We start from the raw sequence: 24113 nt of genomic DNA on the forward strand, positions 1-24113 counted from the left end.
ACTTGAAACTCTTCTGCCTCAGCCCTCAAGTGCTAAGAAGGCTACAGACCTATGCATCACCACCAGCTATGGATTTCAAAATAACCGAGAGAGCCGTTAGGGATGGGACTCAGCTGATAAAGTGTCCACAAAGCCCCGGGTTCAATCCCAGACACCACATAAACCGGGCATGTTGGTGTCGATCTGTAACCCCTGAGAGATGGAGACAGGAGGACCTAAAGTTCAAAGTCACCTCCTGATACACATCGAGATCAAGGTAAGCCTGGCTCACACAGATCCTCTTTCAACACAGAACATCTAGTAAGGAAGATTTCAAATGTACCAGTGCAAGGAAATGATAAGTATTGGGAATTACCCCATCTGACCACTACACGTTCGTTGTATGGGGAAATATTATTCCACTCCAATCAGATCAATCCAACAGAGCCTTGATAAACAGAGGAGCAATGTAGTAACATGGCTGAATAACAATGCTTCAGTCAACAAACCAGGTCTTAACCATGGCTCTCTCTGTAAGGTTAAAATAGAACGGAAAATCCCCATCACCTGCTATTTGTATCCATTTGGATACAGAGCCGTACCATTCTGCTACAACTGCCTGTGGAGCAGTCTGTCCTACCAAGGGTGTGTGTCTGGGTTTGTGCAAATCCATGCTATCACGTTTGCACCGTAACAACATCAGCCAACGATACCCCTCCCAGAACACGTGACCAAACAACATGCAACCGTCTAGACGCTTTGGCGTTTGCCACAGCAGGTGCCTTCCCAGTGCTTCTAGCACTTCAATGTGCTATTCAGTGGCTCGCAGCCCCATGTGGCAGGTACTAGTGTTACTTCTAACCAAAAGGTTAGGAAGTTGAGGTGCAAACCCAGGAGATGATTTACCCGGGCTGCTCGCTAGGAAGTGGAAGAGTCGCATTCCAAACCACACCGTGCCTCCCTCCCAGGCACACACACCCTTCCCACCCAGTGGTTACCCTGACTGTGCGAGGGTACCTTGGTTGGCCCTACGTAATCCTCATTTTCCGCTCCAGCCCTTTCCAGCATGGTGTCCATCACATCGCTCAGCTGGACCACTTCTACTCTCTTGTTAGGTTTCCTGAAGACCAAAGGGACAGACTGGGTAAATGTCATCTCACTGGGCTGTCTTCAGATCCAAATAAAAATATCAAACACTTCGGGAAGTATATCTACTGTGGAAAGCTAAGGGCAGTTTAAAGGATTAGGCCCAGATATGTTTATTTAGTGAAACACCAGTAACACCGTTCAAAGCAATGAAAATACAAATAGTGCAATTTTGTTCTCACAAAAAATAATTCTGCCAGGCTGTGGTGGCCCACACTTTTAATCTCAGCACTTAGGAGACAGAGGCAAATGGATCTCCGAGTTCAAGGCCAGTCTACTCTATAAAGCAAGTTACAGGACAGCCAGAACTACAGAGAAATCCTGTCTCAAAATCTAATAATAATTATTATTATATATTTTATATTACTAATATATGTGACCTCCTCTGCCTGGCACAGGGAGACTGTGAAAACACCCACAAAGGGCAGAAGCCAACTTTGAGGGACAGGCCTTATTGGCCTGAGCAGAAACATATGCCTTGACTGTGGCTGTGAACTTTGAGGTGCCAGAGTTAACAAGCTGCAGCCCTAATTTGTGCCAGAGTCACCACACTGCAAAGCTATGGAAACCTAGATTTACTGCTGCACTGCTGCTACCCCACGTTACTGTTCTGGGGATGGGTTTTTGTGGTCTCTCCCTTTGTATACTCTGTGCTGAATATTAAAGTTTGAGCCTTGACCAGAACACTGGTCCATGTTTCTCTCAACCCCTGACCTTTTTCAGGTGAGCCCTGCTCGAACTTAAGCCACTGGACCACTACAAATACAGTTATTAATTATACATAAATTATAATTAATATAGATTTATATTATATATAATATATAAATATGTTATAGTGTTAATACTATATATTAGTATATAATATGTACATATATGTGATATGTGGTATATAATATTATACATTAGTATATCATATGTAATGTATGTGATATATAATATATAATGTAACAAAATATACATCATATAATATATTCATTAATTATATATCATATATTATGTAATTGATAGAATTAATATATTAATAATGATAATTGTGTTGTGATAATAGTTGTATTACTCTAGTTATTATTTTATTATTATTGTTAATCTCACTGCCAGAGATGCTATATAACCATATATAGGGATTGCAAGAACACACAGAAAAGGAGGGGGCCGTAAGTACCAAGCTCCAACACTGGGTCATTCAGAGTGTGAGAAAAGACAAAAGAAAGACAGCAACATAGAAAGATTCTAACAATGTAAAAAATATAAAAGCACATTATGGTGCTGGAGTTCCGTGCTACGTACACAACTAATTAAGTGATGGTCTTACAGGCAGCTGTTACCTGCTGGGGTCTGTGCTCTGACTTGAATGTTTTTGTATAATATACACCAAGAGAAGGAGTGTGTACAGTTACTCTCTCGTGTACTTACATGGATGGGAAGAGCAGCAGCCTATTCTCGCTGTCTGTGAGGAGGGTGGTGTATTTGCTGCAACAAATAAGACAGAAATATTAAAAACAAAAACAGAAAAACATTCTAGGGCTGAAGAGTATAAGAGGGTGGTGGCAAACTAGGACCTATGACAGAGAGAGGGGAGGGAACAAAGGAGGAAGGACACTGTCTGACCTGTCCATCTTGGTTCCTAAGAGCCATTCTCCACAAAAAGGAATGTGGGCTCAAGGAATGGGGATGGAAGAAATTACAGCACAACCGAGCTAAAGCCTCAGTGGGACTTAGAAGCTTGAACATACTTGTTCAAAGGTCCTTTATGTGCATTCAAGGCCATACATAAATATCCACAGAGAAATATTACAACTGATCAAATGTGGAACACTTTTAGCAGAGGGTACTTACTGCCATTCCTTGGTATATGAAAATACAGAGATTCCCTTGATTCATTAAAACAAACAAGACATAGGTCTGCAACTCCAACACATGGGAGGCAGAGAGAGGCAGGAAGATTGGTGTAAGCTCACCTCCTCTACGGAGAGTTTAGACTATCTAAACCACACGAGACCTTTTTAAGGCCTTTGAGATGCTCAGTAGGTAAAAGTACTCAACACCAAGCCCAGCGCTCTGAGTCTGGTGCCCAGGACCCACATGGTGAAAGGAGTGACCTGACCCTGAGGAACTCTTCTCTGATGTGCACTTCCTCACACACTCACAAATAAATAAGTGTGGCTAAGGAAAACAAAAGTGCCCTTCGGCATGTTTAGTGGTGGCAGGATGGGCTTGGAGTGGAGCTCAATGGAAGAGCCCTTACTGGCATGCACAAACCCAGGGTCAAGTGCCAGTTCCAGAGATGGAAAGAGGAATGAAAAAATGGCATCTGTGAATTTGTAATCCTCCTGCCTCAACTTCCCAGTGCTGGGATTGCAGGTGTGCACATCACACACAACTCAAAGTGCCATTTCTTTAAGGGTTTCTTTTTTAGGTGTATGTGTATGTGCACCACGTGCTTGCAGATGCCTTCAGAGACAGGAGAGGACATCAAGGCCCTAGAACTGGAGTCCAGGAAGTTATTAATGCTCATCCAATGCTGAGACTCAAACCTGGGTTTTCTGTGAGGGCAGCAAGTGATCTTAAGCATTAAGTCATCTCTTTAGCTCGAAAGTTCCACTTTTAAGAGCATCAAAACTTAAGTGGCAGGAAAAGCTATAGAACTTTTTAATCATTGAAAACCCAAAATTCTTGTGTTCCTCCCTTGGAGTTCCCCTGACTATCAAGAGTTCTTTCCTGCTTTACCTTAACAAATCTATATTCATTCTGCTCTAAAAATAAACAGAAGGAGAAAGAAAAAGAAGAGGCAATAGAAAAAGAAAGGGGGAAAGAGAGACAGAGAGACAGAGACAGAGAGAGAGAGAGAGAGAGAGAGAGAGAGAGAGAGAGAGAGAGAGAGAGAGAGAAAGAGAGAACACCCAGAAGGTGCCTTTGTTTTATTGTAATCTTTACTACATTGTGCTAGCGCAGCTTGCCCACATATCCTGTACCACATTAGAAGCGAGTGTGCTCTTCCGAGGTTCTCTGAAATGTGGAAGGAGAACACACCTCATGCAGACATTCAACAGAGCATCCTGGTACTCACTCATCATAGCACTCCAAACCCGAAACTCCTGTATTTGACACAATATGAAATTCTTCAGGAACCAAAGTGTCTGCTAATGTCTTCTGCAGATAAAGAAAAGGATGAATATATTAATACATGAAAAACACTTAAGTCACACACATTTCAGTCCCTATCCCCAAAGGAGACTATCGAGATAGCTTTGGTAAGCTTAACCTGGTCTCACTACAAAGTCCTGCCTGGCTTGAACTCGTGGCTAATCTTGCTTCTGCTTCCAAGAGCCAGCTTTACAGATTTGCACCACCATGCCCAACTGTGAGTTGAGAGACTTTTGTTTAGTTTTTAAACAAGGTTTCTCTATGTAGTCCTGACTGTCCTAAACTCTGTAGACCAGGCTGGCCTCAAGGTCACAGAGATCTTCCTGCCTCTGCCTTCCAAGTGCTAGGATTGAAGGCATACACTGCCACACCTCACCTTAAGTTGAGAGAGTTTGATAATATAAATAGTAATATTAGCAATGTGAGTCATAGCATAGGACAAAAATTGCTTTAAGCTGGACATACACTGTAAAAACAAGCATGAATGTAAGGACAGAGTTTCTTCTGGTATAAGCATTACTTGGTATTTGAGAAGGACTAATTTTAAGTTCCTTCAAAGACACCAAAATCCGGACCAGTGGTTCTCCACCTTCCTAATGCTGTGACCCTTTAATACAGCTCCTCGTGTTGTGGTGACCCCCAACTAGAAAATTATTTTCATTGCTGCTTCATAACCGTGATTCTGCTACTATTATGAGCCATAATATATGCTAGACAGCAGATACACATGCTCTTAATCCTAGCACTTGGGAGAAGACACAGGCCAATCTCCATGTGTTCAAGGTCAGATAGGTCTACAAAGCAAAGTTCCAGGATAGCCAGGGATACACAGAGAAACCATGTACACACACACACACACACACACACACACACACACACACACACACACACTCACACACACACCACAGAGAGAGAGAGAGAGAGAGAGAGAGAGAGAGAGATCAAGAAATCAAGAAAAAGAGAGAGAAGAAAATGAATTATAGTTTTGAAGATACTATTCAAGGTTGCTAAGGGGGTTGCAACCCAAAGGTGGAAAACCACTGATTTAGATGTTCAACTCCATTACATAAAACATTTAGTGTTTACATGGAGCCTATATACATCTCCTATTTATGTTATATTGACTCTGGGTTACTATAATACCTCATACAAGTATGTTGTTGTCATGTTGAATTATTTAGTGCCAAGGACCAGCTTCAGCTTGGAGAGGGGCTCTGAGGAAGAGATGTCTGGGAGCAGAGAAAAGGACTCAAAGTCAAATTGTGGGTTACAAGAACACAGACTGTGTTCTGCTCAAGACAGTTTTCTAGATAGCCTTCTGTCAATAGCTCTTGACGCTATAGTCTGCTCAAGATAGCTTTCTGCTCAAGACAGCTCTCTGCTTGAGACAGCTACCTCTTGTGAGAAAAAAAAAATCCTAAAGAACTGTTATTGTTCTCTGCTAGCTCATCTCATGCAGATCAAAGCCCAGTCTTTTATTTACATACCAATTCAGTCATTTACTCCATGTTCCCTCTTGACCATCCCATGAATCAGTATCCCATGACTCCTGATTCTTAGAAAAAGACAGCAAGCACATTTTTTAGCATTGTAAATTAATTCAGAGATCTGCCAGCCTTTGTAAACACAGACAATAAGCTAGCTGAGTGGGATCTCACTCTGAGATTATTTTTCATGCCTGCGCTTAACCTAGTTCTATCCCAGGCTGACCTTAAACTCAGAAATATGCTTGCCTTTGTATTTTTCTGACAAGCTGGCTCAAAGTGCAGCTGCCTCTGTTCTTTTAGGTCTACAAAGCTCCTTATACAATTCATATTGAATCCTTATATTTTACATGGTTGAGATATATATATATTCTTGAACTCATGTTTTCAGAGTTCTTTCCCATAGCCTTAAGGGCTGTCCTGAAGGTCTCAACATTTACCATTTTGCTGAGACATTATCTATACCCTCATCTCCATGACTCATGTTGCCTCTAATTATTAGAGTCATTAACCTTGGCAGAGGACATTTTTCAAAGGAGGAACACGAAAATATGTACATTATTATACAAACAAGCCTTGTGGCCACAGCAACCATCAATACTCATGGAGGATCATACCCTACTGGCTCTGTTCCAGGGGAGGAACCGTACCATGCCATTCTTTACATGGCCAAGCCAGACTCAGCAATTTATGGAGTGACAAGAAAATATCTGTACTTGAATAGTACAAAAACATTTTTTTGCAAAAAATTTTCACTTGTGGTTGATGGCATAGGTGAATGGAGAACCCTCAAGTATGGAGGGCCAACTATATTTATAAATTCTTTTAGCTCCTTTTTTTTCTTCTTGTGGAAGTTTAAATGAAATATCCCTTGTAGGCATAATGTTTTTGTATACTGTGTAACGTTTCCCCTTGTATTATTCAAATGCTGATTTCTTTGCCCTCATATCTTGTTTCAATCCAGACATGGGATTATAATAGTTATATCAAGAATCTCCTGTCTCGTTTGTATAAACAATTCTTACCATTTATTCTCTGGCTTGTCAATAAATGCTGACCACCCAATGGCTGGGCAGAATACAGAATAGGGTGGGACATCTGCCAGCCAGAGGGAAGAGAGATGGAGAGAGGGAGTAAGGAGGATGGAGGAATTGGAGCCAGGAAGAAGGGGTCTGGAGAGAGATCATGGAAACAGAGCTAAAGCGTAAAGTGCTAGATCAATAATAATGTGCAAGTGTCATAGGATGGGGATGGGAGGTAGCCAGATTAGCACAGAAGGTTAAGGTAGATCATTTCACTGCTCAGCAATTTAGGTGCAGTTTTAAATAAATCTTGGTTTCTCTGGGTAGTTATTGTAGACTAGCATAAGGTAAAGAAATACAGCCACTGATTTAATTCACAGCTAATATTTATTTTAAAAATAATTCATTGACAATCCCTTATAAGTCTCAGGCGTTTTAACTCTTGGTCTCCAGTTGGTGGAAGTGTTTAGGAAGGATTAGGAGGTGTGGCATTATTGGAGGAGGTATATCACTAGGTGTCGGCCTTGAGGTTTCAAAAAACTTGCACCAATCCCAGTGTGCCCTCACTCTGCCTTCTGCTCTTGAATCAAGCCGTGAGACTCAGCTATTCATCATGCCTTTGCTCCAACATCATGAACTCTAACCCTCTGAAACCATAAGCCCAATTAACACTTCTTTTACAGGTTCTCTTGGTTATGGTATTTTGTCACAGCAGTAAAAAGGTAACTAAAACATGTTAAAAACAGATTGTGAACTATTGCTATGAATCCTGACCATGTTAGGTTTTTTTTGAGAAATGTAGAAGACTTTGGACTAGAAGAACCTTTGAACACTGTAAATGGAGGTTAGTGGGTCATCCCAGTTGAGTCTGGAGAGACAGTCGTAAAGCTGAGAGCTATGAGGACTGTGGAGGACCAGATCAAGATGCTTCAGAGAAGAACAGTATTAGCAACTTGGCTAGAGACCGTTCCTGTGATACGTTGGCAAAGACTGTGACTGCTTTCTGAACTTGTCAGAATAGGTTAAATCAAGGAGTAATGGACTCATTTCTTTAGTGGAGATTTCGAGACAGCCTAATTGACTCTGTCGTGTAGTCATTAGTAATCATTTTTATGCTGGTATATGATGAAAAAGAGCAAGTGGGGCAGAAAGAGATGCAAAATGTACATTTTGAAGAGAAAAAGAACACCAGGAAATGTACTGTTACTGTCAAGGCTTGTGAGGAAAGGGATAAAGTAATTAAATAGTGGTCTGACACACACTGTGAAATAACAGGGGAGAAGCCCTCAGTACTCGAGAGGCAAAAGTAGGCAGATCTCTGGGAGTTTGGGGGTTAGCCTGCTTTACATAGCAAGTTCCAGGATATTTGGGGCTACATAGGAAGACCCTATCTCAAAGTGAAATGGGGCGGGAGATGGAGGGAGGAAAGAAGAGAGAGAGGGATGGAGAGAGGGAAGGGAGGAGGAGAAAGGGACAGGAGGAGGTAAAAGTCATCATTTACAACTCATGTGAATTTTCCCTGGGGAATACTTACTAACCAAAACAGTTAAGTGTGGTTTGGGGAGTGGCTTAGATCTTTGATCTTTGCCCAGTAAATGCTATTGTAAAGAAATAGCTATAATGTATAGGAAGACTGTAGAGTCCTGCAGGCTGTTGTTACAGTCTGATGCCGCTTTAGAGTTTAGAGAAGCACTTTGAAAAGTCACGGGTGGGAGAAAGGTCTTCTCACACTTACCTTGTGAGGCACCATGGCACCGTTCTGTGACTGTGCTGACTTATTTGGGGGGCAAAGTTTGTTCTCCCTCGTCTCTCCTTTTACGTATTTAACATCATACAGGAAAGAAATATCCCTTAAAAATTAAGAAAAATATGTTTTAAAAGTGGCTTTTCCTCAGGGCGTATACAGCCATGCACTTCCTGCTAGTAGGTAAGGACAGCAGAACTGCTCTCATTGTCTCCTTTTACCCCGCTTATCCGATTTTTTAAAAATTATTTTAAAACATGGGAAAATGGAAGTACGATTTACGATGAGTACAAGTCCTTTGATCCTTACAGCGCTCTGTGTCAGAAGTCCTTTATGTTAGAATGATAGCAGTTTACCAACCAAATAGTTTTTTAGGTTTCATTTATGGCAACGATGCCCTTGAGCTATCTGGGGAAACTCTGGAATGGTATCAGTCACATTCCAGTACTGGGGCTGACTCTTCACTTTAGCATCACCGCCATTTAAGGACACTTAAGGGTCACAGCTGTGAACCTGCGTTTAGCACCCAGCAGCAGGTTGGGGTGAGGCCCCTCCAAGGTCAGAATCCAAGTTTGCAGGGTGAGCCTTCCCACCTCATGGAAGGCCCGGCATTAGCCAGGAGTCTGCCCACACCCTTCCTCTTCACCATCACAAGCTTCTCACTCACATCACCAACTCTCTCCTCCCCTCCAACCTCCGATGAATCAGCTTTCCCCAGTCACTCCTGCCAGCTGTGTGCTGGACTCCATGGAGCCCCGGAAGCTCATTCCACCACTGAAAGCCTTTGTAGAAAATGCCCACTGTCCTACTACGACACTCCTTGTCCACTGTGATAAAATACTGACCAAGGGAAGGAAACGGCTTGTTTGGCTTACAGGTTCTAGACCATCATCGAGAGAAGCTGAGGCAGGGACTAGAGAAGAACTGTACTTCCTGGCTTGTTCTTCATGGTTTGCTCAGCCTGCCTTCTCATACAACCCAAATACCTCTCCAGACATGGCACTCCTTCTAGTGCAAGGATCGCTAATCGAGAGAATGCCCACAGACAAGCCCACAGGCCAGTCTGATGGAGGCAATTCCTCAGTGAGGGGTGGGGGTCCATCTTCCCAGACAGCTACGGTTTGGGCCTAGCTGACAAAGACTAACCAGAACATTCATAACAAGACTGTTCGCTTCTGAGAATCTTCATGGCGAAGGCCATGCATTGCTGTTATAGCACTGTGATGTAGCTGGCTAGAATCTATCACCTATGTCTTTCTGCTAAACATCAAACTTCCCAATGTTACCTCGCAGAAGACGTCCATTTTCTGCCACTACCTAGAATACTTTCCTGATTTGACTACTCCTCTGTCTGAAACCAGTCTCCTGGATTCAGTCCCCACCCCCACGCCCCCACGCCCCCGAGCCCCCCACCCCCCATGAATCTTCTGTCTGCCCCAGCTGCTACTCCTTGGAACTTCTGTGTCTTCATCCTCGAGAGATGCTCCGGAAAACTCTGTCCTCTATGCCAGAGCTTCTCAACCTGTGGGCCTCGACCCCTCTGGGGTTGAATGACCCTTTCACAGGGTTTGCATATCATATATCCTGCAAATCAGCTATTTACATTATGATTTAAAACTAGCAAAATTCCAGCTATGAAGTAGCAGTTACATAATGTTATAGTTGGGGGTCAGCGCAATGTGGGGAACTGTACTAAAGGGTGGCAGCATTTGCGAGGTTGAGAACCACTGCTCTACACTTTCTTTCTTGGCCAAGTCATCAAATCTGCTGTGTCACCCTCTCTATTTGCTAGGCTGTCATCAAATTCTCAGCATTGAGACCCAATCCCTCCCTATCCTTTGCCATCAAACCCTGCCCCCATCTACTGCTAACGCCAATTAATCCAACAGCTGCCCTCAGATCAGTACAGTGACCAGTCCTCTCAGTGGCCAGTCCTCTCATTCTGTGCCCATAGCAATCTCTAGTCCGATCTGTCATTACTTTTGATGTGGATGCTCAGGTCTCTAGGATGTACTTCTGTTGGTAGTACCCTGTGTTTAAAGTGTAACGTTTTCATGTCTCCACCCCTCCTTCTGACTTTAAAGCAGACATTGGCCTGACTTGTGTTCACAGTCCCACTCTCTCTCCTCTGCATTGCTGATGCCACAGAGGACACTGGCAGACTCCGCTGGCCAGGTGTCCTTTCCCTCTCCATCCACATTCTAGTTCCCTCATTTTCCTTTGAATAATTACCCTGCTCCTCTGTTAGGTCTCTCAAAAAAAAAAAAATTGTGGGTGGCAACAAGACATTTCTGTGTGTGAAGACTCCTGCTGCGTAAGCAGATGCATTTGATGGGGGGGGGGTGGACCCCAGTAAAGGTAGAAGAGGAGAATCAACTGCACCACACTGTCTTCTAACCATCCCAAGAAGGCTGTGACACACACACACACACACACACACCACAATACTAATAAAATATAAACAATAGTTTTAAAAGATCATTTAGGGTAGGCAAGATGTCTGTCTCAGTGGTAAAATGAGCTGAGTTTGCTGGCCAGAATTCACAGTGGGAAGAGAAAGCAGACTAAGGAGAAAGTTCTCCTCCGCTGTCCACATGCATTCCGTGGTGTGAGCACACATGCACAATAAACAAATGTGTGTAATAATATTAGACATGAGTAAACGTAGTCACAGTAGTGACCTGGGTCATTTGCATTAAAACATGCCACGTGCAGAGGGCCCAGCAGAGAAATGCTAAGTGGTACTGCACACATTTTAATGTTTGTATTTGACAACAACACCCAAGGCAAGGAAGAGGGTGTGCAGAAGGGGGACTGACCAGAACGAAGTCTAATGGCACATGTATGAAAACACCCACTGAGCGAGACTCTGTATTTAAAAAAAGAAGAAGAAGAAGAAGAAAAATGAAGAAAAGAAAATGTCATATTGAAATTTCATAAAAGAAAGGTTTCCTTTGCTCACAGAGAGTATGTGTGAATCTTTGTGAAGCTGGTCATGCGAATGCCATACCTTGTCAGGGAGAAGCAGGCATTACGTTCATATTAGCAGTAGGTTTTATATCCTCTCTCCCTTTTATGTAAATATACAATTATACACAATTCTGCATGTGCTGCATTCTTACTTAGGCGTGGATGGTACACCTTTAATCTCAGGACTTGGGAGGCAGAAGCAGGCAGACCTCTGTGAGATCAAGACCAGCCTGGTCTACACAGCAAGCTCCAGGTTAGCTGGGGCTGTGCAATAAGACCATATCTCAAAAAATATTTCATGGGGTTGGGGATTTAGCTCAGTGGTAGAGCGCTTGCCTAGGAAGCGCAAGGCCCTGGGTTCGATCCCCAGCTCCGAAAAAAAAAAAAAAAAAAAAAAGAACAACAAAAAAAAAATATTTCATTACTTTATTGTTGGTGGGGATGTGTATGCGTGTGTGTGTGTGTGTGTATGTGTGTATGTGTGTGTGTGCCTCTGTGTGTGTATGTGTGTATGTGTGTGTGCCTGTGTGTATGTGTGTATGTGTGCCTCTGTGTGTGTGTGTGTGTGTGTGTGTGTGTGTGTGTGAAGGATGGTGTGTGTAAATATAGGCACATAAATACCATAGCGTTCATTTGGTAGTTGGAGGACAATTTTGGGGAGTCAGTTCTCTCCCATGGGAATGTGTTCAGGTTAGCAGGCCTGCAAGGCAAAAGCTTTATCTGCTGAGCCACCCTGCTGGCCTCAACAACTTTGTTAGCAGTCAGTTTTCTGCATTCAATCATTTCCTGGTTAAAATCCTGAGATTTATTTTTTGCATTGAATGCTGACTGGTGGAGCCATCAGAAAAGATTCTGAGACGCTAAATGCTTTCTTGACTCTATTTTATTGCTGTGCTCTGAATATTTGATGTTCCTAGACAAATTGCTCCTTGTCCCTACCAGCTAGGCCATTTTCTATGTGAGCAGGTCCAATACCGGTGTCACACAGCTAAAATCAAGACATTGCTGATGAGTGTGGTGTGGATGCTGGGAAGAGCCATGCCTGTGCTGACAGGATTCTTATTTTGTTAACTTGACACAAGCTACAGTTAGCAAGGAAGAGAAACTCCAATTGTAGAAATGCCTCTGACACGTTGTGGTATGGCGTTTTCTTACAGAATGACTGAGGTGGACATGCTGCCCTGGGCAAGTGGTCCTGGGCTGAATAAGGAAGCAAATTGAACAAGCCAAAGGGAGCAAAGCAGTAGTCCGTGGTATTCATCCCAGGAATGGTGGTTCCTACCCTGACTTCCCTCGGTGATGTGGATGGAGTGTGGCCTAAGAATTATAAAATGAAACAAACCCTCTCTCCCCTAAGTTGCCTTTGATCACAGTGTTTTACCACAGCGAGAGAAACCCTAAGACGTCCTCTTCTGCTTGTTGACAGGATTCCCTCCTGGAGGTCAAGGGACTGAGAGTGTTTTCTTGACGGTATCTGCTGAGTTATTCTTAGACGTTCCAGTTTCTAGTACTCAGTTATGGTTTTCCATTTGCGTCCTCCCATTCTGCCATCTTTGGTTGGTCTCATCTCCTGACCATTAGATCATCTTCCTTTTCTATCAGAGCCCTAATTTCTCTATCTTTAACCCTCACAACTTCTGCGAAGTCTTCTGCTGGTGAGCTCTGCATTCACAGATCCTGGGGTTACAGCGAGGATGGGGGTGCTGGGATCTGTATTCACAGATCCTGGGGTTACAGTGAGGATGGGGGTGCTGGGATCTGTATTCACAGGTCCTGGGGTTGCAGTGAGGATGGGGGTGCTGGGATCTGTATTCACAGATCCTGGGGTTACAGTGAGGATGGGGGTGCTGGGATCTGTATTCACAGGTCCTGGGGTTGCAGTGAGGATGGGGGTGCTGGGATCTGTATTCACAGGTCCTGGGGTTGCAGTGAGGATGGGGGTGCTGGGATCTGTATTCACAGGTCCTGGGGTTGCAGTGAGGATGGGGGTGCTGGGATCTGTATTCACAGGTCCTGGGGTTGCAGTGAGGATGGGGGTGCTGGGATCTGTATTCACAGATCCTGGGGTTGCAGTGAGGATGGGGGTGCTGGGATCTGTATTCACAGGTCCTGGGGTTACAGTGAGGATAGGGGTTGCTACTATTTGATGCCCACATTTTAAGAATTTCCACTCAGATGTCATTTGCCATTAAACCTTTCAGTAAGTTTACTGCAACATTCAGATAGAACTAGTTGACTTTCAAAACACTTCAAACGCCTTATAACTGCTAATTACTGCACTGGTCATTACAACTGTGATCTGAGGGCATAAGACACAGATTCTTTAAGCCACAAAAGCTCTGCGACCACAAAAGCCACCCAGGCAAGTTTCTGCCGCTCTTTGTGACAGGCAGCACAGCTGAGTGAGAAGACCCCGCAGTAGACAGCATCTTACGATGGTTGGAGATGCTCCAGCCTCCAATATTTCTGCAGGCACATGAGATGGAGCAACTCTGTCTGTCCCTTTTCACAGATGAGAGAAATGAACTTCAGTAAGATCAAATATCCTACTTAAGTGTGGCAACCTTCCAGCCGAGCACAGCATGTAAGTGAGGCATACAAGGGGACTTTGATAAACGGAAAAGACTTTTAAGTGAATAGACCACAATCTTCATGGAACGAAACTTGACAGAGCATTTTGGAATGATACAAAATAAATAGTATTTGATGTTCTAATTTGAAACATTATAAAAAGGATAAGGGTTCCCATAGTGACAATTCTGGAATTTTGGCTTCTTTAAAAAAAAAAAACAAATATTCTAAGAATGTGTTTTTGTTTTAATTCCAGGTGTGAGATATGGAACTGCTTCCCGGAAGCCGACTGTGATTTACCCTGTATCTAGCAGAGGCATGGTTTTGCCAGCTGCAGACAGTTTCTGAGGTTGCGTGCCTTTTGGAATTCTGGGAATTTTTCAGAGGGTGTATAATGTGAGAGCTGCAATAGGCGGGGTTAGAGGTTGCTGGACGTTTAGGGGCTTGGATGCAGTTTATTAATAGTTGTGCTCAAAAAGGAAACAAGAAAAAAAGAAATTAGATTCGGACCTCTCTCCTCTCCCTCTATCCTGCTTTCTCTCCTATCTAGTGATAGGGGGGTGGACTGGCTGGTTTTTTGTGTCAACTTGACAAAGGCTGGAGTTATCACAGGAAAGGAACCTCTCTTGAGGAATTGCTTTTGTGAGATCCAGTGGAAAGGCATTTTCTCAATTAGTGATCAACAGGGAGGGCCACTGTGGATGTAGCCATCCCTGGGCTGGTCCTGGGTTCTATAAGAAAACAGGCTGAACAAGCCAGTAAGCAGCACTCTCCATGGCCTCTGCATCAGTTCCTGCCTCCAGGTTCCTGTCCTGTTGGAGTTCCTGACTTCCTCCAATGATGGACTGTGATCTAGAAGTGTAAGCCAATTTCCTCCCCAACTCGCGTTTTTGGTCATGGTGTTTCATCGCAGCAATAGAAACCCTGACTAAGACAGTGGGGGGAGCCGGGGGTGGGGTTGGGAGTGGGGGATAAAGGATGAGAAAAAGGAGAACCCACAAAGTAACAAAGACCAGCTATAAGTTCCCTTTGAAAAGACGGGGGAAACTCACCTATTCGTCAAGGTTTTCCACACCCTTTTTCCTCTAAGATGTACAGAAACTGTGGACAACTACAGATACAAGATGCGCTAAGGGCTTCAGTTTGGTGGATCTTTTAATACAGGGCAAAAAAAAAATCCCACAGGAAACTACAGGAAAAAGTACACAAATGCATGTATGCAAAAGAAAGAAAACAAACCAACCCAATAAACCAAGCTGGGGAGACGGTTCAGAGGATAAAGGTGCTTGCCACGGAGCGTGACAGCCTGAGTTCAATTTGCAGGATCCATATGGTGGAAGGAGAGAACCCATTCCTACAAGGTGCCTTCTAATCCCACACATGGGACATGGCATACACAGAATGAATGAACGAACGAACGAACGAATGAATAAATAAATAAGCAAGTAAATAAATAAATGTATGTATATATGTTTAGAAACTCAACAACCAAAAGTACATACAGCCAACATATATAGCTACTAATGATAACCATACACATATCCTTTTGGAATTCTCACTTATCAATGATACAGCAAGTTTCAAAATCTATAATTCTTCAGTGTTGCCATTCTGCCCCCCTCTCAAAACTGCCACACAGTTTTCTACTTATCTACCTGCCTATCTGCACCCCATTCTCTTCCTCCTTTACCTTCCAGCTCCTGTTAGGGTGACAGGATGATCAATCAGGTATTTGAATTTATTCCTCCGAATAGGGTGTTGCCAGACATGATCTACAAGACGTGGAAGGGCACCCTGTGGGGGGAAAAAAAGCGAAAACACAAACGTCCAGCAGAGGGCACTCTGGTTGAAGAAAATGCTACTTATTTGACTACTTACATCAAGGGCACTTGATGTTTTACAGAGGAGCAAAATACATAAAGGTAGACTATTAAGAGAACATCGATAATATGTCTGGTAAATTTACATAAAAACAGGTTAACGGAAATATTCGAGGAGTGGAAACAGTTGCTTCAACAGACTTGAGGATTTTTCGCTTTGGGTTTTTGGTTTTGTTTTTTTGAGACAGAATTTCATTGTGTAGCCCAATCTGGCCTAGAACTCGTGGCAATCCTCCTGCTTCAGCCTCTGAAGTGGAGGAACTATCAGTGCTGCCTACCATGCTCAGCAAGATCTGAAGTTTCTAGTTGACGAGATGGTGCAGCAACCGAAAGAGCTCAAAACCCAGTGACTTGTACTTCTCCCTAGAGCCCACAGCGGAAAGAGAACCAGCTCCTGTCTTCTGACCTTGAGCCCAAACTCACACATGAACTAATAATAATTGTTTTTTATTTTAAATCTGCATTTTAAGAGAGCGTCTGAATATACAGTTTCTGCTCATCAAACACTTAACGAAGTGAATACAAAGAAAATGACCCCAGACGTGCTAAGTGTGTATACAAACCTTTGGGGCTTTATGTTTCTTTGTAGGCAATAAGTTTTCAGGACAGGGACCGGCGTTGGCTGCATTGTTCAGAGAGAGAAGAACTTCATCGGGGATTCTGAATTCATTCTGAGAGGAAGGAGGGAGGGGTTTGAGGTGGTTCACCATGGATTTTTTCTCCTTCAGCTCCGGAAGCACTAAGAAAGTAGTGGGAAAGACAAACTCTCAGTGGAGTGTTCTGGGGAGTCCAAGTTTCCCAGACTGCCTCAGCACTGTCATATGTGTTTCTAACAGGAAGGGTGCTTCTAGTGGACAAGCCCAGCTACAAATAATACTTAAAGTAATTGGACAGTCCACAGTAGGGTGGGAGGAGGGGCATATGAGAACAGGATGAGATGTATGAGAGATGCAAAGTAAAAGACCAGGGTTACAAAGTGTACAGGCAGCCCCGACCCCACCCCCTCCACTGCCCTTCAACGTAAATAGTGAATAGGTAGCTGGCTCAGGGTAGAGTCCTTGCTTAGTATAAGTCCTTGAGTTGAATCCTACCTCCTAGATGGTGAAACTGTAAGCAAAATATAAATAAGAAACAAACCAAAAAGCCCTGTGACAGTAAGACCAGAGATAGCCTCAGTCTGACAAGCAAGGATGAAAGGGTGGCTGACTGATTCTTATTCTGGTACAGGTCTACATTTATCATTAAGTCTTTTTACATTTTTCTTGAAACAGGGTCTCACTATGTAGCTCTGACTGGCCTAGAATTTACTATATAGACCAGGCTGACCTCAAATTCACGGAGATGGCCTGCCTCTGCTTTCCAAGGGCTGGGATCAAAGGCGTGAGCCACAAAACCACAGCCCAAAGGATGGAAATCTTAAGGAATCTCAAAAATAATTTTTGAATCTCATACAAATAGACATATTGAACTAAGCCGTGTTTATCTTATCCACAGGACTACGTTTTTAAAGCTCCCTTAAAATCAGAGAACAAGGGGTTGGGGATTTAGCTTAGTGGTAGAGCGCTTGCTAGGCAAGTGCAAGGCCCTGGGTTCGGTCCCCAGCTCCGAAAAAAAGAAAAAAAAAAATCAGAGAACAAGAAGTCAAACTTCATATAGCTATTAGTATCTAAACGAAGATGAAACAGGATTCTAGTTTGGTGACTGTCCAGGCTGGCTGAGAAGGGGAGAATGGACTGTGAATTCTGTCAGTGGCCGTGATGGTTCTGTCTACCGCATCCTTGAAGTTTACCTTTTGCCTCCTTGCCTACATACAGTTTTGCCTGTTTGGCCTCAGATGTTGATGGGGAGGTCAGCGAAGTGTCCGACACTTTGTGGAGAGACATAATTAACAACGCCTGCTATCACTCTCGGAAATATTCCTCCAAAAAGTTAATTCAGAAACAAATCGAAGTCGTGCCATGACAAATCAATCTGTCCATAATTCTGTAGGCAAAACAAAGCAAACGAACAGAAAGACCTCTTGAGTGTTTGTGTTCAGACTGGAATTCAGAATTCATCTGGCATGGTTTCCTCTCTTTGGGGCGCCCCCTAGGATAACCTGACTGACAGAGAAGGGTATGGGTGGGTCAGAGTCAGGGCCCAGCCCGAGAGAGTCAGGCTCGGACCCCTACAGATTGCGGGCAGGACTGCGCGGCCTAGCTCCCCGGGCAGAGTGGGGCGAGGCTCCCACGGTCCTTTCAGCAAAGTCCTACCCCCTAGAAATGCACTGTAGGACTGCATGACACCCTCCACTGTACCCTGGTGTTTGCCACCCGGCGTCGGCCGGCCATCCCTTTTCTGGAACGCCCTGCGTCGTCATAGCAACGCAGGAACCCCCCCCCCCCAGCAACTTTGCTGGCCGAGCTGCCTCCGGAGGAGCTGTCAGAAGAAGACGGATGAAAAACAGTTTCTGCATTCTCAAGATGCTTCCGTGTGACTTTAGTCACGGGTAGTAGCAATAAGGAAGAATATTTAATCCGGCTGTTGTCTCGGAATGGGACAGTCTCTCGAAGCCGTGCTTCCGGGTGCAGATTGCGCAAGCGCAGACCCGAGCCTCTCGAAGAGACTCCCGGAGCCCCGCCCACACGAGAGGGTGCTGCAGAAATGAGTCCTTTCTGTCCTTGAATCTGTTCAAGGGTAGTGTAGTCTACTATGAGTTCTGAATCAGCCAGGACAACTTAGTGAAAACCTTGTCTTAAAAGGAGGGGGGGGGGAAGTAAAGTAGCAAACACACATCCTAGTTCTGTTGTTGAAGTAACTTCTATGCGCTCAGTTCATGTTTGTGAGTGCCAATGATCTTCTTAGTGTCTGGTAGCTTTATATGCCAACAGTAGCTGAAGGAGAAGACAGATAACTGAGCAGGACTTTCTTACCTAGACTAATGGAAGAATTATGTTACAGGTTACAAAGAAATAAACGGGCCCCAGTTTGCATTTGCAGTGGCATTGACTCTCTGGCTTTCTCTATTCTGTGGTCATTCCTCTTTGGGAAGTGGAGCCCAGGTAGGGGTTGAGACGGGGGTTTCTATAGCCCAGGTCCCCGTCTCTCAAGTGCTGGGATTATTGCCATGAGCCACCAAACTGGAGCTGCCAGCACTTAGCTCTTCGCAGGCTCCCCAACTGTGAAAGAAATAACTTCTCTTCACAGGCTACCCATCTTCTATTGTAGCAGCACAAGTGTACTAGACACGCTCTCTCCAAAGAACCTACAGACTGTAGGCGCACATCATGATTAGTAATTGACATTACAACAATCTTGCTGTTGAAGCACCTATGGAAACAACAGACTTACCCTCTGTGGGGACAGGGACTGCCAGCAGTAGGCCAGGATGGAGACATCTCAGAATTCTGCAGCAGCTCCTTATTAAAAAGGACAGTGTCTGGGACCCCAAGAAGCAGGAGACACATCCCTCCAGGGGACCTGCCATCTGAAATAAGGGTCTGACTGCAGTAGGTCAGGATGGAGACATCTCAGTAGCCCAAAGCAGCTCTTTGTAAAACAAAACAAAACAAAACAAAAAAAAACAAAAAACAAACAAACAACAACAACAACAAAAAACAAAACAAAACAGTTGTTCCCGTTTATCTTAACCTTAGCCCTGGACAACAACTGCTTCACAGTTGGCCTTGGTCTGCCTAATTATTCTATTACATCTGACTTTACTATTTTGTTCTCCTTCTGCTCTGGTGAATTCTGTGAAACTAGATATTCCTTGATGTAATGATTCTTAAATTAAGGGGTTGGGGATTTAGCTCAGTGGTAGAGCGCTTGCCTAGCAAGTGCAAGGCCTTGGGTTCGGTCCCCAGCTCCGAAAAAAAAAATTAAAAATTGAGGCATAGGTGCAAAGCACAGCACAGCCCTAATGGCCCAGGTGCAGGCTGTGTGTTCTCATCTTGGAAACAATGTAATAACTGCACAATGGTAGTTCCAGATTAATGCATGACTTGCAAAGAAACTTTGAAGAAATTGTTAGAAAATGAATTAGAGGGGTTGGGGATTTAGCTCAGTGGTAGAGCGCTTGCCTAGGAAGCGCAAGGCCCTGGGTTCGGTCCCCAGCTCCGAAAAAAAGAACCAAAAAAAAAAAAAAAAAAAAATTAGAGCCAACATTGGGACCCTGAGAAAGGAAAAAAAACTATTAAAGTTATGAAATAAGTTTTGCACAACATTTGAGAGTGGCTCCTGGATAAACAAGTGTAGAATACGTAAAATCTTATACCAGTAAAACTAAGTCAAAACACTGGGACTCTGAGGAGAGTCACCATGTGCAATGTGCAGAAGCAGAAGGCTAGAGGAACTGCTGAGTTAAGGGTTAACTTGATTCTTTCTGGCCACTGCCTGGCAGCTTTGCCCATGTCATTTATCATTAGAGCTTCACAGGGAAATGCAAGTAGCTGACCTCGGAGCTCTGAGCTCTGAAGCATAAGTCAAAAGTTAAAGTTTAAATAATGATGTTTGCAATTATTATTATTTTGGCCACAGACCTGGAACTAGGGGAAGCTTGAAACTTTAGGGAACAATTGTAATCCTTAATTCTTTGTGGAATATGGTTATTCGTTTGAATTTGATTTGGCAATGATTATACAATGTCTTTTTTTTTTTTTCTGCCTGCTTTTGGCGTATCAATAAAAAAGATTGGGGCAAGAAAAAAGTGAGAGAGTGTGAGAAGAGTGAGTGAAGAGAAAATGTGAGGTGTGTGTGTGTGGAGAAGTGTGTGTGTGAGTGAAGAGAGAATGTGAGGCGTATGTGAAGTGTGTGAGTGAATGGAGAGTGCATGTGGTGTGTGTGAGATATGTGTGAGGTGTGTATGAAGAATGTGAGAGTGAAAGGGAACGAATAGAGGTGTGTAGGAGTGTGGGAATTTGAGAAGATCACACTGGAGAAAAGCAGAGGTGTGCAAGAGAATGCAGAGTGTGTGCAGTCTCAAGCTGTGAGTGACAGAGAAATAGAGCAATGAGTGAGAGAGGAGAGAAACTTTAAGCTTTGAAAAATTGCCTGTCAGTCTGTACCAAAAAGTAGTGCGTGTCTATTATGCGCCTTCCAGATATCCCTGCTTCCATTTGAGAACTCACCCCAAATCCTGTGTTGAGGCTGGACCTGACAAATCGCCACCCATTTCTGCAGTGCAAGGGAGATTGGAAAAATCTCTTCAGAAATTAAGTGTGCCTGGTTATTGGATCAAATGGCTATTCATTGTTGTGCAGGGGCAAATGGCAGATGGGGAGGACTGATTTTTGAAGGTTTAGGGTCCACTTAAACTCAAGTCAACCAAGATTGTGCCTCTGATTTGTGACGTGGATATGACAGTTTGTAAATTTAATGAGAACACTCTGTGGGGTGCCATGCCTAAGGCTGGCATGGCGCTCACTTTGATTTTACACTTTTATTTTAGGTCACGTGTATGTGCTTATGTGCATATGAGGGAAGAGAGCCCAGAGAAGAGGGGATTCGATCCTCTGGTGCTTGGGAGTCACCTGACATGGGTTCTAGGAACCAAACTCAGGTCCTCTGCAATAACAGTCTGCCCTCCTAACTACCAGACCATCTCTCCAGTCCCAAAGTGTTGATTTTCAATAATACTGCTAGACGTGCAGACTCGAGTTTCATTTTTAATAATGAAAAAAAAATCATTAAATGGAATGTGGTGGATGGAGCACACTTGAAACCCCAGCACTTGATGCAGGTAGGAGGATCAGCAGTTCAAGGCCGTCTTTGGCTACATATTGAATTCTAGACCAGCCTGGGCTACATGAGAGATCATGTCTCCAAAAGAAAAAAAACAAAAAAAAAAAAAACATATGAACTGTAACCTGGGATTGGCGTATTTGTGCAAAGCTGTGTTCTCAGCATTGGTGTTTATATCAGTTAATTTCTAAAAAAATAAACCAAAAAACCTTTGAAGATACTCTACATCCTGCACTATTAAACATTTAGTCACTGGCTGGAGAGATGGCTCAGTGGTTAAGAGCACTGACTGCTCTTCCAGAGGTTCTGAGTTCAAATCCCAGAAACCAAATGGTAGCTCACAACCATCTGTAATGGGATCTGATGCCCTCTTCTGGTGTGTCTGAGGACAGCTACAGTGTACTCATAAATAAGTAAATCTTTAGAAAAACATTCAGTCATGATCTAAAAACCCTATGTAAAAATAAATAGTTGACTAAGCATGGTAATATACTCCTTAAATCCCAGCCTGGGAAGGTAGGGGTGGATCTTTGTGAGTTCCAGGCCAGACAAAGAGACCATCTTAAAACAAAACAGGGGCTGGGGATTTAGCTCAGTGGTAGAGCGCTTACCTAGGAAGCGCAAGGCCCTGGGTTCGGTCCCCAGCTCCGAAAAAAAAAAAGAAAAAAAAAAAGAAACAAGAAAAAACAAAACTTCAGAGAATAGGAGCTGTGAGCAGAGAGGCTTAGGCACTATGCTTTGAAGGGCTCCAGGAAGAGCTGGGCTTTGAAATGTCTGCTGAGGAGTCACTGTAGAGCAGGGAGCACTCACTCACTATGTGGGAGGAAACAAGGACCTCCACCCACTGCTCCAGGGTCTTTAGAAAGTCACTTTCAACACTGTGGGGCAAGTTGAGATGCAGCTGTGACTACAAGGCCACACAGGACGAGCTGTGGAACCAAATAAAACTGTCCAGAGAATTTTCTCCAAGACCAGGTGCACAGGAACTGAAAGAGCTCTGTGGGTGGCATTAAGGGCTCCGGAGAACAGTTTCATATTGTTTTGCACAGCATGAAAGATTCTGAAGCAAATGACATCATGGTGGGCCAGGACAGTGGGAAGGGGCCTTGTTTGTATAACCTCTGATGAGTAGGATGTCCTGGTAAAAACCATCACTCAGAAACAAACTGAGTGGCTATGAAATGAAGACAGCTCTGTCAAAGTGAGGGATAGCAAGTGTAGTCGAGGGAGTTATGGAAACTTTAGTGGTTTCATTGAGGTAGTTTGGCGGTAACAATTCTGCCCATGACAGTTTTGGTGGCAGCTGTGGTGGTGGCAATAGAAATGGCTCTCGTGGGATTGCTAATGACAGTGGTTCTGGAGGATGTGGCCTTGGCTATTCTGGAGGAATGAGTACGCACAGCAGAGGCGGTGGTCAGGGGCAGGGTTATGGAAAGCCAGGCAACAGCTATGTGGGACGGCAGCTGTCCAAGAGGAATAATGGAGGTGGCAGCACCTGGCAGCGATGGTGAGAGCTGCAGGGACCTTTACTGTGGTAATATCCTCAGTCATCAGACTTGGGACAGTGCTAGAAGCCTCAGAGGCAGCAACTCTGGCCCTGTGATTGCGAAGGCCAATACGTTGCCAAAGCGTATAACTAAGGTGGCCTTCAAGGCGTGGTGGTGGTGGACGGTTCTAATTACTTCCAGGTAGCAAAGTTTAACAGGAACAGCCAGGGAAGCCTCAGGTTACAACCCAGAGCAGCACCAAGGTGGCAGGGCAAGTCGCAGAGATGTTTTAGAGGATCCTCCTGAGTACAGGGGGAGGAACCCATCAAGGACTGTATTTGTGCCTATGTACCAGGGCGTTCTGTTGTTTCTGTACTTTGGGGGCGGGTGGCTTAGACTTTTTTATGCTGTTAGCTGACCAAGATGCTGAATGAATGTGTCCGTTAAAGGGACTAGCGACTGGGAGTGAATGACTCAAGCCAGTTCCAGCACCCATGGGTGTGAGCTGTGCCCATTCCAGGTCTCCTCTAACCCCAGCACGGGGGAGGCGGAGACAAATCTCTAGGCCAGCCTGGTCTATGTAGGGACTTCCAGGCCACTCAAGTCTTCAGTATGAGACTATCTCAATGACAATAAAAATCAACAAAAGTGTGGCTCAGCATTTAAGAGCACTAACTGCTCTTCTGGAGGTCCTGAGTTCAATTCCCAGCAACCACATGGTGACTCCCAACCATCTATAACGGGATCTGATGCCCTCTTCTGGTGTGTGTGAAGACAGCAACAGTGTGTTAATATATAAAATTAAAATCGTGCGCCTGTGACCAAGGTGCTGACCAGCCTTCTAGTCAAGCATGAGTCCGGGTTGAGGAGACTCAAGGGACTAAGGAAGCGGTGAATGAACCACACCCAGTGCCCTCTGATCTGCATATTCACCACAGATGCAAACAGCTACACACACTGAAGGT

At 44.1% G+C, this 24113-nt stretch overlaps 1 protein-coding gene across 5 annotated transcripts in view; it reads right to left on the reverse strand.

Moving 5' to 3' along the window:
* Axdnd1 (axonemal dynein light chain domain containing 1) overlaps positions 1-24113 on the reverse strand; it is a 77796-nt gene extending 53683 nt beyond the window's left edge. Inside the window, exons 1-8 of one of the 5 annotated variants that reach the window (XM_063272748.1) lie at positions 19271-24113; positions 17730-17923; positions 16504-16679; positions 15751-15854; positions 8511-8625; positions 4193-4275; positions 2539-2595; positions 997-1099 (exon numbers count right to left, since the gene is read on the reverse strand). In XM_063272748.1, the coding sequence (XP_063128818.1) occupies positions 997-1099; positions 2539-2595; positions 4193-4275; positions 8511-8625; positions 15751-15854; positions 16504-16679; positions 17730-17823 (732 nt within the window). In that variant the 5' untranslated portion in view covers positions 17824-17923; positions 19271-24113. Of the gene's footprint in view, positions 1-996; positions 1100-2538; positions 2596-4192; positions 4276-8510; positions 8626-15750; positions 15855-16503; positions 16680-17729; positions 17924-18192; positions 19232-19270 lie in introns of those variants that run through there. The other 4 variants (XM_039091372.2, XM_039091370.2, XM_063272749.1 and 1 more) reach the window with 4 other exon arrangements.

The sequence above is a fragment of the Rattus norvegicus genome, chromosome 13, assembly GCF_036323735.1.
Source record: "Rattus norvegicus strain BN/NHsdMcwi chromosome 13, GRCr8, whole genome shotgun sequence".
In the NCBI taxonomy this organism is placed as follows: domain Eukaryota; kingdom Metazoa; phylum Chordata; class Mammalia; order Rodentia; family Muridae; genus Rattus; species Rattus norvegicus.